General features: G+C 45.9%; 1 protein-coding gene across 1 annotated transcript in view; it reads right to left on the reverse strand.

Annotated features, from left to right (window-relative positions):
- The window catches only part of KIAA1549 (KIAA1549 ortholog), a 134,371-nt gene that overhangs the window by 67,835 nt on the left and 47,829 nt on the right, over positions 1-18,707 (reverse strand). The window contains exons 2-8 of the mRNA XM_047695063.1: positions 14,454-17,159; positions 11,293-11,381; positions 10,069-10,246; positions 8,991-9,121; positions 6,669-6,852; positions 5,400-5,459; positions 4,040-4,188 (exon numbers count right to left, since the gene is read on the reverse strand). Coding sequence (XP_047551019.1) covers positions 4,040-4,188; positions 5,400-5,459; positions 6,669-6,852; positions 8,991-9,121; positions 10,069-10,246; positions 11,293-11,381; positions 14,454-17,159 — 3,497 coding nt within the window. The remainder of the gene's footprint in view (positions 1-4,039; positions 4,189-5,399; positions 5,460-6,668; positions 6,853-8,990; positions 9,122-10,068; positions 10,247-11,292; positions 11,382-14,453; positions 17,160-18,707) is intronic.

Raw genomic sequence — 18,707 nt, forward strand, 5'->3', positions numbered from 1 at the left:
TGGTCATAAGAAAGAAGGAGATCCTGCCATTTGCAACCACATGGACCTGGAGGGCATTATGCAAACCGAAATAAGGCAAAGAAAGACAAACACCGTATGCTCTTGCTTATTTGTAGAATCTAAAAAAGCCAAACTCATAAAAATAGAGAGTAGAGAGTAGTTGCCAGGGACAGGAGTTGGGAGAAATGGGTGATGGTGGCCAAAGGGTATGAACTTCCAGCTGTAAGATGAGTAAGTTCCAGGGGTCTAATGCACAGCATAGGGCCATAGTTAACAATACTGTTTTATTTATTTATTTTTTAAGATTTTATTTATTTATTTGACAGAGAGAGATCACAAGTAGATGAAGAGGCAGGCAGAGAGAGAGAGAGAGAGGGAAGCAGGCACCCTGCTGAGCAGAGAGCCCGATGCGGGACTCGATCCCAGGACCCTGAGATCATGACCTGAGCCGAAGGCAGCGGCTTAATCCACTGAGCCACCCAGGCGCCCACAATACTGTTTTATATACTTGAGAGGTGCTGAGTATAGATCTTAAAAATTCTAACCACTGGGGCACCTGGGTGGCTCAGTGGTTAAAGCCTCTGCCTTCGGCTCAGGTCATGATCCCAGAGTCCTGGGATCGAGTCCCGCATCGGGCTCTCTGCTCAGCAGGGAGCCTGCCTCCTCCTCTCTCTCTCTCTCTCTCTCTCTGCCTGCCTCTCTGCCTACTTGTGATCTTTCTGTGAAATAAACAAATAAAAAAAAATCTTTAAAAAAATAAAATAAATAAAATAAAAAAAAATTCTAACCACAACAAAACAAATTCTTACCACATCCAAAAAATAGTAATGGATGTGTTAACTAATGTTATTGTGCCAGTCACTTTGCAATATATACATACATCAAATCATCAATTGCACACTTTAAACCTATATGGTATCATGTCAATTGTCTTTCAATCGAGCTAGAAAGTTGTACACAAATTCACAATCACCTAGTCAAATAGGGCTTTGATTTGTCTCAGAATTGATCTCCCTCTGGTGCCCTCTCATATTAGGACTTAAGAATCTGGTATCCTTGTTGTATCACAGTTTTACATAAATACATGTTTCTATTTTGTTGCTGTTTCTCTAATAATATGCAACAATTTTACTGCCCCTTGAGACTCCAGCAAAATGCAGGACTGATGTCAACAATGAGTCCAAGCCCTCTATTTTGCATAAGCAATTTGAATTTTTGGTCTCTACATTTGCCATTGGCAAAACGCAGCTGCTACTTTTCTAGCCACGTGTACAGAATTGTAATACTGCCCTGCGTTCTGGACACGGCTGCGGGACTCCTTCTTTCCCACTGGAAACTTCTGGCAAATCGACAACTTCATGATTTCACTGTGAATGCCTTCTTCCAGATAATTTAAAAAGATCCTTAACAAACAGGTCCAAACTCTCATCCCTGGAGAATCTGTTCTTTATACCTCCCCATTCTAAGAAGGGCTCATCTATCCTGCCCTTTGTTTGCTATGTCTAGTCTCATTCCCTGACCACTTCTACTCCCTAACCACCTATCCCCTCCCCAAACTGGGCTGTAATGATTAATTTTTTATTAGCCCTGAGAATGGAATACTATTGAAGGACTGTGTGAATGTTTACTGCACTGAAAAAGTTTTGATACCTTCTAGAAATGGTTTCACCTGATAGAAACCAAGTTCCAGTGTATTTGGGTATATAATTAAAGATTCTATAAACTCATCCAATCTAAAAGCAACAGTCAGTAAAATCTAATTCTAGCATCCTTTCTAGATGACTTCTTAATCAGATTTATATCTGGAATCCTTACAACCATAGTAGGATGGAGTCATCATTTTGGGCAACGTTTTCAATTTCATTTTTTAAAAATTATTTTCTGATTAAAATCACATGTTCACCGTACAAATTACATGCTCATTGGAGAAATTCTGAAAAACACAAAATGTAGAAAAAAAAAGATGAAAATCACCTGAAGTTCAGTCAACCAAAGAAAATTATTATAAACACTATGGCATACTTCCATTATTTTTTTCATAGGTTTCATATTAATATTTGGATGATAGCACACGCATTCTTTGGTAATCTTTGTTCACCATATCACTCAATAATTTATTAATTTATGTATTTTGAGAGCGAGAGAGAGTGGGTGAGGGAGGGGGCCAGGAAGGGAAGGGCAGAGGGAGAGGGAGAGAGAGAATCTGAAGCAGGCTCCACATTGAGTGTGGAGTGGGGCTTGGTTTCTCGACCCTGAGATCAAGACCTGAGCTAAAATCAAGAGTCGGATGCTTAACCCACTAAGCCACCCAGGTACTCCTCAATAGTTTTTTTTTTTTTAAATGACAATGGCCACCTAACATTCCAACATACAAAGATTCACTATAATTTTACTCATTCTCCAAATGCTGGTCATTGAGGTTACTCTCATGTTTTCCCTTTTACAGATGATATTTTGATGAAGAGTCCTGAACTGTTGCACATGAATCCTTGTCTATGTCTCCACATTGGGTCACCCTAAGCGGGGAAAGATGTGGGGCGCGGTCCCAATGCAATCCGTCAGGTGGCACTGCTGGCTGGGAGTGGCTTGGTTCACTTCCACAGACCTCACACTCCTACCTGAGGGAAGTTGCACAACTAACGTAGCACTTCATTAGGTAGTTTAATGAGGTCTCTGTTTTACGTGCATAAATTAGCCTCCACCAAGACCTTGAACTCTATGAAGCCAGGGCTGCTAACTAAGGCAAGGCTTTTATAAGTCATTTTAATTTCTTCTTTGTTTAATGCTTATTTAATGTTATTCTCAATTTTTCATTAGTTTTTTAAAATTTCTCTATACTCGACTATAGCTGACAAAAGAATGACTCTGGGAGAGGGAATCAAGAGCAATGCTGACGGGGAAAACTCGGTAAGAAGGTCACAGGACAATGCCGCCAGGTCAAGGCAAACTCCAGCCACCCCCATCCAAGTCAGCTGAGTACATTTCCCTCTGATGCCCCTGCACCCCTGGGTTTCACCAGCTTTCCTGTCTCTGCGACGCCTTAACTTTAAAGATTTTTTATTTTTATTTATTTGTCAGAGAGAGAACACACAGGCAGGCAGAGTGGCAGGCAGAGGCAGAGGGAGAAGCAGGCTCCCCGCTGTGCAGGGAGTCCGATGAGGGACTTGATCCCAGGACACTGGGATCACGACCTGAGCCGAAGGCAGCTGCTCAACCAACTGAGCCACCCAGGCGTCCCTCGACGCCTTAACTTTAAATATCCCGTTTTCCTAGCTCTAGAAGTCAGCAGTCAATAAAAAAAAAACATCCAAAATATCCGAATTCACATCGAGATGGGAATAAATTACAGCCCCAATCTCCAGCAATCTGCGAGCACTTGCATTTTTAATGGGTCACTTTTGGATTCAAATGGATCTGTTGTTCGTGGCCTTCCTGCTAGTTTACAAAACAGACTGTAGGGTGAAGGATGGTAACAAGACTTCTTGCTGTGGTCGCTTTGGAGTATATTCAAATATCAAATTATTACCCCGTACATCTGAAACTAACATAATGTCATATACCAATTTTACCCCAATTGAAACAACAACAACAAAGTGGAGATAGTTGGGTAACATGAAACCACCTGCACTGGCTGGAGGCAGGGAGGATAAAGTTCTAAAGGGAGGACACAAAATTCTCCTCTCTCCGATCCCTTAAGGTCTCTTCCAGATGGATGATTTATAGCTATGATACTATTAATAATACTTACCACTGCATAAAATTGACTACGTTTTTGGTGATTAAAAACTACTCCAAAAAACAAGGTCATGTTGATGGCATGGCAACCCAGTGACACAATTTCCTTGCCGTGCTCCCCACGGGTCTATGTGTCTAGACTCTAGTCGAATTGAAATGCTACCACACTCACTTGCTACCAGAGAGAGTCATCAATCCCAATTAGAATTTTCTCATAGCATCTTCCATTTGCGTGAAAATTCTGTGTGTTTTTAGACAAATCTCTGCCCCCTCCTTCCCTCCTCCCTTGGCCTTCTTAGAGTACCTGCACCACGCTGTTCCCAGCAGCGACGGTGGCCCTTCTCCACATCCGCCTCCGCGTGGACACCTCGCTGAGCAGCTGGGCCAGCTTGCGTTCCATCTCGGCCTGAAACACTTCATTCTGGAGCTGCTTCTCCACGACGCCCAGGAGAACTACATTTACAAAATGAAACACACACAGGACCCGAAAAAAGTTAGCAGCGGAGGAAAAATGAGCGCGTGTGGAGGACAAATTAACATAGGATTCCTATCACGTGCCCACCCCTCGAGAGGAGATGCTAGGGAGAGAAAGTGACCATGAACGGGGTCTTGGGGAGCCAGGAAGTGCTGCTCAAGGGTCTTGTTTACAGTTCCAAGCCAGAAGTCCCAGGAACTCCGCAGCATAGAAGCTTTGGAGCTAAGAACTCCCACACACGGGCAAACATTTTATCCATCCTTATTTCAAAACTTCTGGAAATGCTCTAGTTCATATCTCGTCTAGACTCAAGACTTAGATGCACGAACTCACCCCAGATAAGGGTGCCTGTCTGAAAAATATCTGCTGTAAACAAGATTATCAAACAGATAATGGGCTTGTCAGCATACGGTCAGAGGAAAGACCCCTGGGCTTTGCAGCCAGAACCGGCTCAAATCCTCAAATCCGCCCAGAGATAGACCAGGGACACGTCTCCGAAGTGCTAGGAAATGATCTAGAAAATGGGGCCACTGCACCACGCAAAGAAGTGGAGCCTTTGCACGGGATATTGTATGTGAAGCAAGGAGGACCGACAGGGTCTGAGAAACCACAAATGGTGACCGTCACCACAGCACACGATTCTCTCCATGACCAGTTACTTACTGTGCCGCTCACACACTGGGCACATAGTCAGGGTGTCACTATCTCTTAGACTTTGGTTACCCAGTTAGAAAGCCTTTATCTGCAATGCCATAGCTATAAATATTTGACCCAGGCCCACAAGACTTTTTAAAAAACCTTATTTGCTCGCCAAGCTATCTTATTCGTCCTCACAAAACCAAACAAATAAGCCTTTTTAGGAAAAAAAAAAAAAAAAAACACAGAGAGATCCTTGCTTTGGAACTCTATCCTGTTCTGGATCAGAAGACTGTCAATTCTTGTTAGACCTTCCCCTGAACTTGATGTATGAATTTTAAAGAAAACCAATCCTTTTTGTGCCATAACTCTGCAGGACATATTCCCACAGCTGAATCTGAATTCCCTTCTCATTCATTCTTTGCCAAGAATTTAAGGGACATGGTGCCCTGAATTTAGGACTCAGACGCACGAAAGGTGACATCATGCTCAGTACACCTGCACAGACTTTTTATTCTTACAGCTGCCAAAGCATTATGTAAGTCCGACATACCTGTTCTCACCCAGGAGGATTTCAACAACTGAGATAAGTTCAGCTGTGGGTATTGGAAGGCTATAAAAGGGAAAGGAGGGAAATCCGTAAGAACATGTTTGCACACATCAGAAAGGTAAGTCTAGGGAGTACCCGCTAAGTCACAGTACTTTGCCTTTCCACGGTATTTCGCCTTTAGTGCAAAACGTGTTAGAACAAAATGCCAGACTGGTGTGACGGCGAGGACCACAGGCAGTTTCTGAGCACAGGAGTCTCCAGGAGAAAGGCAGAGAAGGAGAAGTGAAAGGCTGGCTCGAGTGACCCAGTGGGACACCGCTTCACACAGAGCCCACCCACCCACATGATCCCCTTGAAATCTCATTGTTCCAGAGCAATGAGATTTCACACTGTGTTCGCTGGGACCCCAGGATTTGCCAGCAATGACTCCAGGTAAAGTGACCCTATGTCCTGGCTTGCCCGGGACAGGCACGGGCTACCCCTGCGGTCATCCTTACTCTTTTACCCATACCTGCACAGCATAGAACGAACGGTGCGATTTGTAAAGAACAATTTCTATCCCTGCCTACTTTTGCATCTGACAAGTCACCCTTTTTAATTTAATTAACTGCACACGAAAACACATAAAAGTCATTAGACCATTTGGCTGTTCCATTTTTGTAAAGGAATTTGATGTATTTTTTGGCCTGACTTCAACCCTCAAATCTACTGTTTTTTGAAGTAAATGTTTACCCCACCCCCAGCTCGCTCCGTGTGCACCGTGATTCTAATTGCTTCAGCCAGGAAGAAAGGTTTTGTTTGTTTTCATCTATTATTCTTTTCTTAGTTTTGTGCGTACATGCAGAAAAATTTACTCTTTCTGGTGTACGCCTTTATGGCTTTTGACAAATGCACAAAGTTGCATAACCACCACCACATCAAAGATACAGAACAGACTCATCAGCCCCCAAAAGTTGCCTTCTGCTACTCTTCCACAGTCTAGCCTGCCTCCCACCCGTCACCCCTGGCAACCACAGGTCTGTTCTCTGTGCCTCTGGTTTTACCCTTCCCAGAACCGGTGTAGTCTTTACCAATGCCCTGTGCTCTCAAAGGACAATAGTAAAGCAAGGCCAGTGGATGAGGAGGGCTCGGGAGGCCCAGCCGGAACTGACTCTAAGAAGCTCTGATTTTATCTGATTTACACTCTGGACTTCAGCCAAATATTTCAAAAGAGGTGCAGCAATGAAAACACTTGTGGCCACTTTCCCAGAGTTTGGTGAGAGCCATACTCACGTTCTGCGATCTGGAGCACGGGGTACCCCAGGTAGAAACTGAACTCCACCACGCTCAAGTTCCTGAGCAGCTGGCTCACTTCTGTCCCATTCAAAAACCCCCGCGTGCCTCTGACTGCAAAGATGATATTGACCGGGCCCCGCCGAGGGGCCGGCCTTGAAGCACCCATAGTGATATTCAGGATCTAAAAAGAAGGAAGGTGGGATGAGCTTCCAAAAGAAAGCGAAACACTGAGCTAAAAGCCGATGGTTTCTCCCTTACACTTTCTCTCACTGATTTTTTTTTTTTTTTTAAGGAGAGAACATTTTTCAAAGGAACAAACCAGCTCCACAACCTGGTTCCCGTTTGCAATACTTAAAATTCTCGGTTTACTGAAAATGTTTTTCATATGAAGCGATGAACCAAACGCATGTATTCACGGTCCCTCCCCACCCCGCGCACTCTAAGTCCCACTGAAATAACAAGCAGCTGAACAAAGGGGAGTAAATCCACAACAGCTCTGGGAATGGAAGAAAATCAGAGATTCTGTCAAATTCCTGGAAGATGGAGACAGGATGGGATCGTAATGATATAAACCGGAACGGAGGGAACGGATACCCAAATCATAGCCAGGCCTGGAGCGCAGGAGCAGAGAGCCGGGAGGGCTCTGCAGGAACCGACCCCGAGGAGGCCATGAACAGCAATCAGTACAGTTATTCAAAGCCCACGTACCAAAGAGCCGAGCTGACTTTCTCCCTCCTCCTTCCTTCCTCACGGCCATGGGCAGGCCAACACAGAGGGGCTGGCGCAGCCACACGGGCCCCCTGACCAGCCCAAAGAACAGCTCCATAAGGAAAAAGAGCTCCTGGTCAGAGCAGGCTACAAGACTGTGGGTTTGGCCACTAGGAAGGAGGGTAGAGACTCCTACCCACCAGAGCACACGAGAGACAGAGAAGGGAAGAAAATGAAAAAAAAGGCAGCTTTGCTGTGAAGCGCTCCATCCCCCGAAATCCTTGTCCTGTGCTGGGGCAGGGGTTCCAGTCCGCCCCACTAAACTCATCCCCTGCCTGGGACCCAGTGCTCCAGGGAGTCCTCCCATCGGGAGACAGGGCGGATGTGGACACAGACGCCACAGCTGAAGGGGTGAGCTGCCAAAATTAACAACCTGCTTCTTCACTCCTCATGGCGACTAACCAACAGTGTCCAGAAAGTTTACGGAAAACTAGGAGCCCAAGCGCCAAGGACCAAGATCAACACAGAACAATGGCTTTGGAGAAAACACAATGTGGGAACCGGAAGGCAATTTTTTAAACAAATGCTCGTTAATGTCCTCAGAGACTTTCAAGGTGATATTGCATCACCATTCAAGATAATCCTGCGTCTTTGCAGGAGAAATCACCATGAGAAAAGAGCCAAGAACAACAGAAAACGGACAGTTGAAAGCAAAGTCAGCAAGAGGGACTGAGAAACACGATGGACACAGCTGAAGACGAAATTAATGACTCAGGGAACAAAGTTTAGCACATGTGCAGGGGCGCCTGGGTGGCTCAGTGGGTTAAGGCTCTGCCTTTGTCGGCTCAGGTCATGATCTCAGGGTCCTGGGATGGAGCCCCACATCGGGCTCTCTGCTCACCAGGGAGCCTGCTTCCCCCTCTCTCTCTGCCTACCTCCCTGCCTACTTGTGATCTCTTTCTCTGTCAAATAAATAAATAAAACCTTAAAAAATAGATAAATAGAAAGTATGCAAAAATGGGGAATTTAAAAAGAGATGGTATTACAAGAAAACATAAGAATTATGAAAGGTGGCTCTAGGTGCACAAAAATCTATTTGCTATAAAATCTAGAAAGAGAGAACAAAGAATACAGAGAAAAAATATCAAAGAAATATAACAACATCAGGAGTTTCCATACAATACACACAAAACCTGTTCATCTAGAGTGGCTAGATTCTGTTTTTTAGAATGAAACACTACATTTCGTGGTACCCCATAACACAAAACACCAGTGTACTGAGGCACTCCCCCCATTTTGGGGTGGGGGGGGAGTTAGGTTGATACTGTTCCTTCCTAGAACATTCCTGTGTTTCTGGTATATGCTCATGTCTGTCTAGCTCACCACATCTGAGCTCCGTGGTTATCCTACTGCTCTGTAATCTTCAAGTACTTGCCTATTCACACCCCGTGAAGTCCGTGCCCCAGAAAGGGATCGACCCTGATTCACGTGAACTGAATTTCTTCCATGAGAGGGAATGAGGAAGAGTTCATTGTGACCTCAACAAGACTGTGAAACAAGTTCCTCTTCAAAGGGCAGAGCGCCTTGCTCTGCATTCAGTGCTATTCTCACCTGCACGGTGAAGTTATGCGTCCCCTGGTGGTGTTTTCTCACTTCAGAAAGAGCTATCATCAGGCCTTTCTCGATGTGCTGGGTGAAATTGCAAAAGCCGGTATCCACACTCTGAGGCACGAACTGAAGAACTAAGAGACAGACAGCAATCACAGGCCCATGAACCAGGTGCTGGCTTAGGACTGAGGAGGCGAAAAATACTATCTAACTCAACGAACGACCCCCAGCACGGGATTAAGTATGGAGAGGGAGTAGTTAGCAGCCTCCCAGCAGGGAAACAAGGCAAACTGGCACCAAATGGATACATGCAAGTGAAGGTGCCTTGTATCATTGAAAATGAAAAAAGGTAACAACGGGAGCACCAAAAGATGCAACGGGAAGAAACATTTCAAGTGGGAAGAGTGAAAAATTTCAAGTGGGAAGAGTGAAAACACTCTCAACTCCTCGAAAAGCACTGTCGGGGGTGAGGGGCCACCTGGGTGGCTCAGTGGGTTAAGCCTCTGCCTTCAGCTCAGGTCATGATCTCGGGATCCTATCTGGGCTCTCTGCTCAGCGGGGAGCCTGCTTCCCCCTCTCTCTCTGCCTGCCTCTCTGCCTACTTGTGATCTCTCTGTGTCAAATAAATAAATAAGATCTTTAAAAAAAAAAAAAAACACTGTGGGGGACAGACAGAACAATGGGAAAATGTCAATGGGAAAAAGAACAATGGGTAATTTTTCAAGCGTGGATATGTGTGTGAGAGTGTATTTAATAAGCTTCATCTCTTAGAGGCACAGGCTGGAATATTTATGGGTGAGATGACATGATGCCATATCAAAATAACGTGGGAGGAGGGCACGTAGGTGTCACAAGACAGACTCGGAGGTGAAAACTGTTGAAGCCATACGATGACTACACGGGGGCTCATTCAAGTATTCTGTGCAATTTCGTATATGCTACAAGTTTTCTGTAACAATAAAGGCTTTTTTTAAATTTAAATTAATTTTTTAAAATCCTCCCCCAATGTTTTGACGACGTAAAAAATAAAATGAAATTTTATGTACAAATCGATCAAAACAACTATGTTCAGTTTTCTCACCCGTGTGAACTTGGAACCTGGACTCTGGCACAAGGAAGGAAGGTTTCACAGCCAGGATTAAAGGAGTTTGGTCACGTACAAGTTTACTGTTTATAAGTACATTTATCACTGATATTGCTGTGTAAACGAAAGGTCCAGATGTGACCAGGAAAGTGAAGTCAGCGAACAGTTCATAAACCTATGAAAATTAAAAAACACAAAAGACAGTAATTATCAAATTGAGAGGACTGTAACTCAAAATTAAAGGAAGCTGCATGAAACAGAAAAATAACAGAGCAAGTGAGATGAAAAATAAACAGGTAGCTCTAAAGGAAGAAGGAGCGCTGCGGAGACAATCGAAATTTTATTTTAGTTATCCCTTTTGCAGATCTGCCTGCCTTCTCAAAAACAGCACAGAATTACAAGAGCAAAGGCAGCGAGAAATAACAGCTGATAATAAGAACTGAGTAATGAATAATGGGGAATTCAGTGTCGTTGTGTTTAATCCACATGTAGAGGAACACTTACTCTGCTGAGCAGGGCTGTCCAAAAGAAATCCATGAGCCCCCATATGCAATTTTTAAAATCTCTAGTAGCCACATTAAAAAAATATATAAAGAAACAGGTGAAATTAATTTTATTTAACCCAAGACATCTGAAACAGCATTTCAACATGTGGTTGATGTAAAAAAATTATTAATGAGATCGTTTACATTTCTTTTTTCACACGGCCCTTGAAATCCTATGTCAGTGTTACACTCACAGCACATCACAATTCAGACAAGCCCCTTTCATGTGCTCGGCAGCCACATTCGGGCCTAGAGCGGGGCTTTCTGACCTCATGGGGGAGAGGAGGAAGGAGGCATTTGTCCACTGTAAAACATACAGAAATCGATCTCTAGCCCACTGAGTGTACAGAAATGTGCATATGCACTCACTCTAAAATATAATTAAAATTCAAATCCAAGTCCTTTCTTATAAATCAAAGGAAGCAAAATCATCACATCATCATCCCCAACTCTGGTCTTAGAGCCTTTTTGTTCCAATTCTGCCAACACACCCCTCCAGTGCACTACACCTGGCCTCGGGTGGGATCAGGGCTTCCCTGACGAAGCGATGTTTGAGCGGCTATCCCGGAATGAGTAGGCAGGTGTTCACCAAGAGGAGGAGGGAGGAGAGGAGAGAACGAGCTTTCTAGAACCATGACATGCCTTCATCCTGAGCTCCCGCGCCACAGGGACCCACCTTGAGCTCCACTGCACGGTTGAAGTGAATCCTCAGCACTTCTTTGATGGCCGTGATGATGTACTCGTGCACGGCTCTCCTGGCCAGCACTGCAAACCAAAGCCAACCACCAAACGCAGTTTAGTTTCATTACGAATAACGTGGACTGCACATTTCTGGGCCCCAAGGCAGTGCTCAGCCAAACTGTGACACCAGCTCTGAAAACCATTTTGTAAAATCAGGCCCAGACTACGAAAGAACAGAGGAACAGCAGTAGATCTGGACATTCCTGGGTTTTTTTTTTTTCCCTCTTGGCTATGCCCCTAACGGTAAAACACAAAGTTTTAACTCTCAGCCATAATATTTTAAAAGGCTTTAAGATGTTATTCAGCAAAACTAGATGACATCTTCCCCTATAAAATGAGGTCTCCTACCACAATTTTTCAATGCAATAAGGGAAGGGTTTTCACCACTAATAACAGGGCGGAAAAGATTTTCACAATCCTCGTGTATTAAAATTTTATGTAGGAAGTAAAATATTTCTTGTAACAAAGTCTAGCTATATTTAACTCTCCTTCCACATCTGAGAAATTCTATTTTAAAATCTGTAATAAGAGAGCCTCTTTCTCAGTATTTAGTAAACATGTCCTGCTGCTCCCCTTTCTGACCCTATGATTTTTTTCTTTCCTCTTCCAAGATCTCAAAAGCTAAACTTGGGGAATGGAGAGACAGAATGGAGAATCAGAGACAGAAAAACCCCAAAGAGGAAAGGAGGAAGCACACATTGTAAGTAGCCCCATCTAAAGGGAGAACCAGCCACATATTACACTGAATAGTCTGCACGGCCCACCATGAAAACCTACACCTTTTCTAGTTAATCTGAGTAAGGCCTAAACTGTAACATCAGGATATGATCAAAAGGGTCTTTGGGGGAAAAGAGTCACCACCAACAACTATCTGTTTTTCTAGGTATCTGGTTTGGACCAGGAGAGGCAAGAGACCCCTGCCAAGGAGGCCAGGGTCAGGCAGGTCCTGGGTGGGAGCACAGCCTCACCCCTTAGAGGATCCACAGGGTGAAGGGTTCTCCCAACAGTCCGCCACAGATTGACAGAGGGCTCTTACTTTCATGACAGAGCTCCATAAAAAGAACCCTTTCAGAGGACAAGAGATCAACCCAACCCTCTCTCTCTGATAATTACTAAAAATAAACCACGGCCAAATCCAAATGAAAATTCTAAATGAGGTGATCCTTCCTATGGCTCAAAGATAACCACTGAAAGCAAAAGACAGCATTCCTGTCCACTTAAAAATACAATGTAACAGTAGGGTTACTTATGTACAACTCCACACACTTAACAACTGAAGTATACATTTACAGTGAGTGAATTTTACCCTAAAATTGCAAATACACGGATCTCTAACAAAGGACACCAAATTCATTAAATGTATATCCTCTGTGACAGTTAATCAATGCTATATCTATCTGATATTCTTAGAGATACTTCTAAAAATGGTTTCTAATTATTTGTAGAAAAATGTGAAAAGACGCATTATACCTCCAAGTATCACAAATGTCACGAAATCCAAGAAATAAAGAAACTTTCAGTAGTTCTTTTAATAAGCTTCTTGTAACTGACCACTTCATAGTTACTATGTAGTAACTTTATAGAAAGGAAGAAAAGTATCATATCTACCAGAAACTCTTCTCCCTCCTCTGGACTGCTATTATACCTCAGATAAAAGTTCACCACTTCTCTCAACCTCATCCCATTATACTGTTGTTGGGCTATCTGACCTCTCCAGCTGTGTGCACACCTTGCACCAGGAGAACACTTCCCTCCATCTCCAGACAACAGTCCTCTTGAGTGTGTACCTCCAATTCACATCCTTCCAAACCCATCCCTCATCATCCCCAAAGTCGCACTTATAGAACTCTTTCAACCATTCTCATCACAGCTTCTAAGAAAACATATCTTGTGTCTACACTACTAGGATCTAAGTTCCTTGAAGGTCAGATCCGTGTCCTTCATCGAGATAACACTTAGACCTTCCAAAGGCACCTGCACATACTGAGTGCTCCATAATTATTTGTCAAATGAATTGATAAATGGTTCCTTATTTAGGGGAGGGAGGGAGTTAGGAGAGCAAAGGCTTCAGCTTCTCTGCACCAGCTCAGAGAGGGGAGGCACCACCATGATGAGCCTACCTCACAGCACAACCTTCTTTTTCCTCACCTTACCTTTCCCTGTTCTTCTCCTTCTCTACTCCACTCCATGCCTCCTTTACTTCTACCATCTTCTGTCTCCCTTCTTCATTTCTACCTTCCATTCCCACCAAAATCAACACAACAGAGCCAGGCTTGCAGATGCATATGATATTGCATTCAAGTACATTACCAGGTTGTAAGACTTAACACGCAGCCTGTCATTCCTGATGAAGAACAAGCTGGAGAACCTGGCACAGCAGGCCACGGTCACTGGACATATACGGACATGACGTCAAACATGCTCCCATTTCATTAGACTAAAGCAGCTGGGCAGGTACAAGGGAAGATGCTGTTTGTCATCCTGTCACTTGGGCTGCGGACCAGGGCAAAGATCAAAGTTTATAAATGAGATCAGACATTGAGCCACTCCCTGTTTCTTTCTCGGATTCTCAGAATCTAAGTGACATTTACAGGAACACGTAGGAGCAAAGTGCTCCTTCCTTTCAAGGAAGAGAATAAGAAATTAGTAAGAAATTGTAGCAGTTTCCAATACACATTTGCACAACTACCTGCTTGAACGAAACATGAAGGTTTTTGTTCTAACCACGCCATCTACGCATCCACCGGGATAGGAGTTCCAAAGATAAAGATCTTAGCAAACACTCCTAAGGCTCCATTTAAAACTTTTATTTGCTTTTTAACTTTATTTATTTTTATTTACTTTTATTTTACTTTATTTATAACCCAACAAAACAGGCGGCACAATCATTCTTATTTGATAGCTGAGGAAACCGAGAAGTAGAGCGACTAAGGGAGAACTATCCAGAGAACTCACAGGAGAAAGGTGAAGGGGTGAGGGTTCCCTGGGGCCGAAGCCCACGCTCTTTCCCATGATGTTCCACATCACAGAGGCATTCCATAGAAGCACCTTAGAAAGATCACCCCAACCAAGAGGTGACTTGAAGCAGGGCCTTACCGGTTGTGATCAAATAGGCATCCGGAACCGTAATATCACACACATATGGCGGCTTGGTGGTTACCAGCGCTGGAGTGTCAACCATTGTTTCAGAAGTGGAGGTGGGCACAGGATGAAGGGATGGCGGGGGTCGTGCCGAACTGTTCTCTGGGGGGGTCTGACTCACAGTGTCACTCCTGCTGCTCGGGGTGCTGTCAACAGTATGATCAGGGGCAACACTGGTGTTGGGTGAGTTCAGTTCCATGGTGGTGTTCACTGGTAAATCTGTGGGTGGGAATGACGGGCCCACAAACATTGGCTCTGTAGGGAGAGGTGAGGGGATCGCCTCAGGAGCCAAGGAGGAAGCTGACCGCAGGTACACATCAGTGACCAGGAGTGTGGTGCTAGGAAGGACTTTGGAGAAAGAGGGCAAGACAGGTGTGTGGTCACCCGTAGCACTGACATCGTCACTGGGAGCTGCTGGAGTCGGAGACGGAAGGAGAGAAGATTCTGCTAAAATGGGTGTCGTAGGAAAAGCAGTCCAAGGTGTTGGTGAGTGAGTCCCAAGAGTCAGAATGTCAAGGGCGGGCTCAGAACTGGAGGGCACCGGCGTGGTGACTGCAGGTTCACCAGCCATGAGCGATAACTCAAAATAGGAGGAGGTAGTTGCAGTGAGGGCTAAGGTAAAGTGGGCGTCGGGACCCATCAGGGAAACCGTGGCTGCTTCAGAGAACTTGAGAGAGTCTGAAGGGAAGCGGGAGAGGAGCGACCCTTCAGAGTAGCCAGGGAGGAACGTGAAGGTGCTTATGAGAAGGTCTGAACTCGGCCAGAGCTGGGAAGAGCCAGAGGCTGTGGAATTGGGAAGGGAAAGCGGCGTGGAGGGCCCGCGGGGAGCGTCGGACCAGGCGAGCGTCTCAGCCGAGGTGGAGAAGGCCTGAGCAGCGACGGCCGCCGGGTCGCCCGCTGGCCCCCCAGACGGGGCGGACGGAGAAGCAAGTGCTTCTGAAGACGAGAGGGCCAGGCTGCTGAACTCTAGCGGCGGAGCTGAGAAAAAACCGGACGAGGACTCCAAAACCCCACCAGTGTGGGGCGCGGAGAAGCTGCCAGGTTCGAGGTCAAGGAGCTGCGAAGGCCCCGCCGGCGGGCCTGGGGCGGAGGACGGGGAAGGACGTGCGTCTCCGGCCGCGGGCGGGCCGCGGTGCTGGCCGGCTGTGCCCAGGACGGAGGAGGCGGGGAGCACGTTGCTGATGACCCAAGGGAGCCCAGCTGCCCCACTCGATGGCGACGGCGCTCCCGATGCTTCGGGGACAGGGGACCAGCCCGAGGGAGCAGGATCGAGCGACACGGGCGTGGAGAGGTGGCTGCCGGCAAGAGGCGCCCGGGTGGTCCCAACTCGGCCCACACCCCCCTCGGCGGCCGAGATGCCCACGGAGGGAGAGGAGAGCGCAACCACCGGCCGGGAGGGGAAAAGCGTATTGAATGGCTGGGGCCCCTCTTCGAATTCGAATTCGGAGAAGTCCGCCACTCCGGGGCTGGGCGGAGGGACGCCGCTGGCCTCCGGGGCGGTCAGCGACAGGGTCTCAGCGCCATCCCCCGAGCCCACGTCTTCCCCCTCGGGGAGGCTGGCTGACGCGACGGGCCGAGGCGACGCCACGCGGCAGGACACGCACCACGTGTACGGTCTCCGAGACGACACCGGGCTCAGGACCCCAGGGTCGTCCACAAGACTTGGGGCCACCGCCACCTCACCCGGCAGCTCCGACGGCTCCCTGGAGCTGCCGGGAAGAAAGGGGTGAAAAGGAACATCGGCTGATTGGGGAGAAAAGGACACGGAGGCAGGAGGAGAGAAGGACAAAGCCGAATTGGGGCTGCCGCTGCTACAGACGAGGGCTGTCCATGCCACAGCCGCAGCAGGGTCTGTTCTAGAAAGGATGGTTCCTTGTGGACTGGGACTCGGAGCCGTGCTTGCCTCCGGGTATCTGTCGGTGCCTGTGGCCAGAAGATCCTCTGCCGGCGGTGGGACCTCCGCCCAGGAGGGAAACGGCTGCTGAGTAAGGCCACTGCCTAAGAGCAGAGGCTCTGCAGACAGAGAGCTGGAAAGAAGGGGTTCTGCCTCCCCCGTGCCTGAAGCCATGATCTCCGGCAAAGTCCTGCTTGCTGAGTGCCCATAAGCATCAGTAGGATAAAGCACCAAGTTCCTACTAGGAGTTGGACGTATGCCCCCAGATGTGGGAAAAGCTGACCGAAAAGCACTGAAATGACTAGGGGATTCAGTGTACGCTGCTGGCTGTTGCACTGTGCGTTGCCAGGCTGATGTCATCTGTTCGTCTCGTAAAGAAGTACTGGGTGAAGATGGAGTCGGCACTGGCGGGCTGAGCGGGAGATACTGGATCGGAGAAACCGCGCGGGAAGTGGTCCAGGGAGCTTCTGGCAAAAAGTTATCCATTTCGTCGTCATCTCTGACCCCCGCGTTGCTCATCATCGACACATAATTTGACACCAAGATGCTGTGATCGGCTATACTTTGGGTCAGTGTTCCTTGGTTAAAAAAGATTGTATCAAAAATAGTGGCGGATGGAGAGGATATGACATGAAGAGAACTGCTTTGCTGGGACCCTGGGGCAGTTTCTGTTAAGGCCACGTGTGCAGTGCTGTGCACGGTGCTTTTCTTCATCATGAGCTCCACAGAGGATAAAGAGAGGTTTCCCTGTTCCAGGAAGAGCTCATCTATAAGGGAAGTAAGAGCTGGGTTAGTTGCAAGGCAATCAAAGTCAAACTACCAACACTTTGTTTCAGATAGAAAAACGGACAACAAATATCCATTCAGTGTGAATACACATAACTCACATTAGAAGTTAAACAGCTAACTGGGAGCCAGAAATTGCCAGAATTACAGTCACGGTAATATCTGCCAATATTCATAACCATGACCTCCACCTTTACTTAAGCTTATGTGTAAGAAGCCATTGACGTTTTTTTCTCTTACTTTTAAACGACACCACAGAACACTGGAAATGGAGGAGGTCCTGGTAGGTTGTCTAGTCCATTCTGTCTCATTTACCACACAAGAAAGAGAGTTCAGAGAAGGTAACTACATCAATTACATGATCACCCAGACAGAGGTGGAGTGGAATCTCAATATAAGCCTGCCTTGATTCCCATGCCCACGTTCCTGCTCTTCCACAAGAGCTGGCTGCAAACATGAGTAAGGAGCAAGAGACCATATAAAAATTGCCAGAAAGGCTTGAAAAATAATTAAAAGAATATTTGGAAATGAAAAAATAAAAGGGGGGGGGACCCTAGCTGGCTCAGTTGGAGAAGCATGCAACTCTTGATCTCAGGGTCGTGAGTTTGAGTCCCGCATTGGATGCAGAGATTACTTAAATAAATTTTAAAACTTTTATTGTTTTTTAAACATTTTATTTATTTATTTGACAGAGAAAGTAAGAGAGCACAAGCAGGAGGAACAGCAGAGGGAGAATCAGGCACCCTGCTGAGGGAGCCTGATGCAAGGGATCATGACCTGAGCCAAAGGCAGACACTTAACTGACTGAGCCACCCGGATGCCCCTAAATTTAAAACCTTTAAAAATATATATATAGCAGCTAAAATTTTGAAACTCAATATACAATACAAAATAAACAGTGAATAGCAATTTAGACATAGCTAAAGAGAGAGTTAGTGAACTGGAAGATAAATCCAAAAATTACACAGTATGGAATACAGAGAAACAGAAAGATAAAAATATTAAAAAGAGAAGTTAAGAAGTATGGAAGATATGGGGTGCCTGGGTATCTCAGTCAGTTAAGCATCTGACCCTTGATCTCAGCTCGGGTTATGATCTCAGGATCGCGAGTTTGAGCCTCACACTGGGCTCTGCACTGGGCGTGGAACCTACTTTAAAAAAAATATATGGAAGCTAGAATGAGACAGTACAACATACATTTGATACAAGTTCTTAAAAAAAAATGATAGAGGGAGCTGGGTAGAGAGAATATGCAAAGATACAGCACTAAAAAATTGTCCAAAATTAGAGACATCCTTCAATTCAGGAAGACAAAGAAATCCCAAGCCAGGAGAATTTTTTAAAAACCTTTATCTAGGGGCACCTGGATGGCTCAGTCAGTTAAGTGTCCAACTTTGATTTCAGCTCAGGTCATGATCTCAAGGTTGTGAGAGTTAACCCTGCGGCAGGCTTCACAGTGGGTGTGGAGTCCGCTTAGGATTCTCTTTCCCTCTCCCTCTGCCCTCCGCCAAAATAATAAAAAAAGAAAT

Source organism: Lutra lutra, chromosome 11 (genome assembly GCF_902655055.1).
Source record: "Lutra lutra chromosome 11, mLutLut1.2, whole genome shotgun sequence".
In the NCBI taxonomy this organism is placed as follows: domain Eukaryota; kingdom Metazoa; phylum Chordata; class Mammalia; order Carnivora; family Mustelidae; genus Lutra; species Lutra lutra.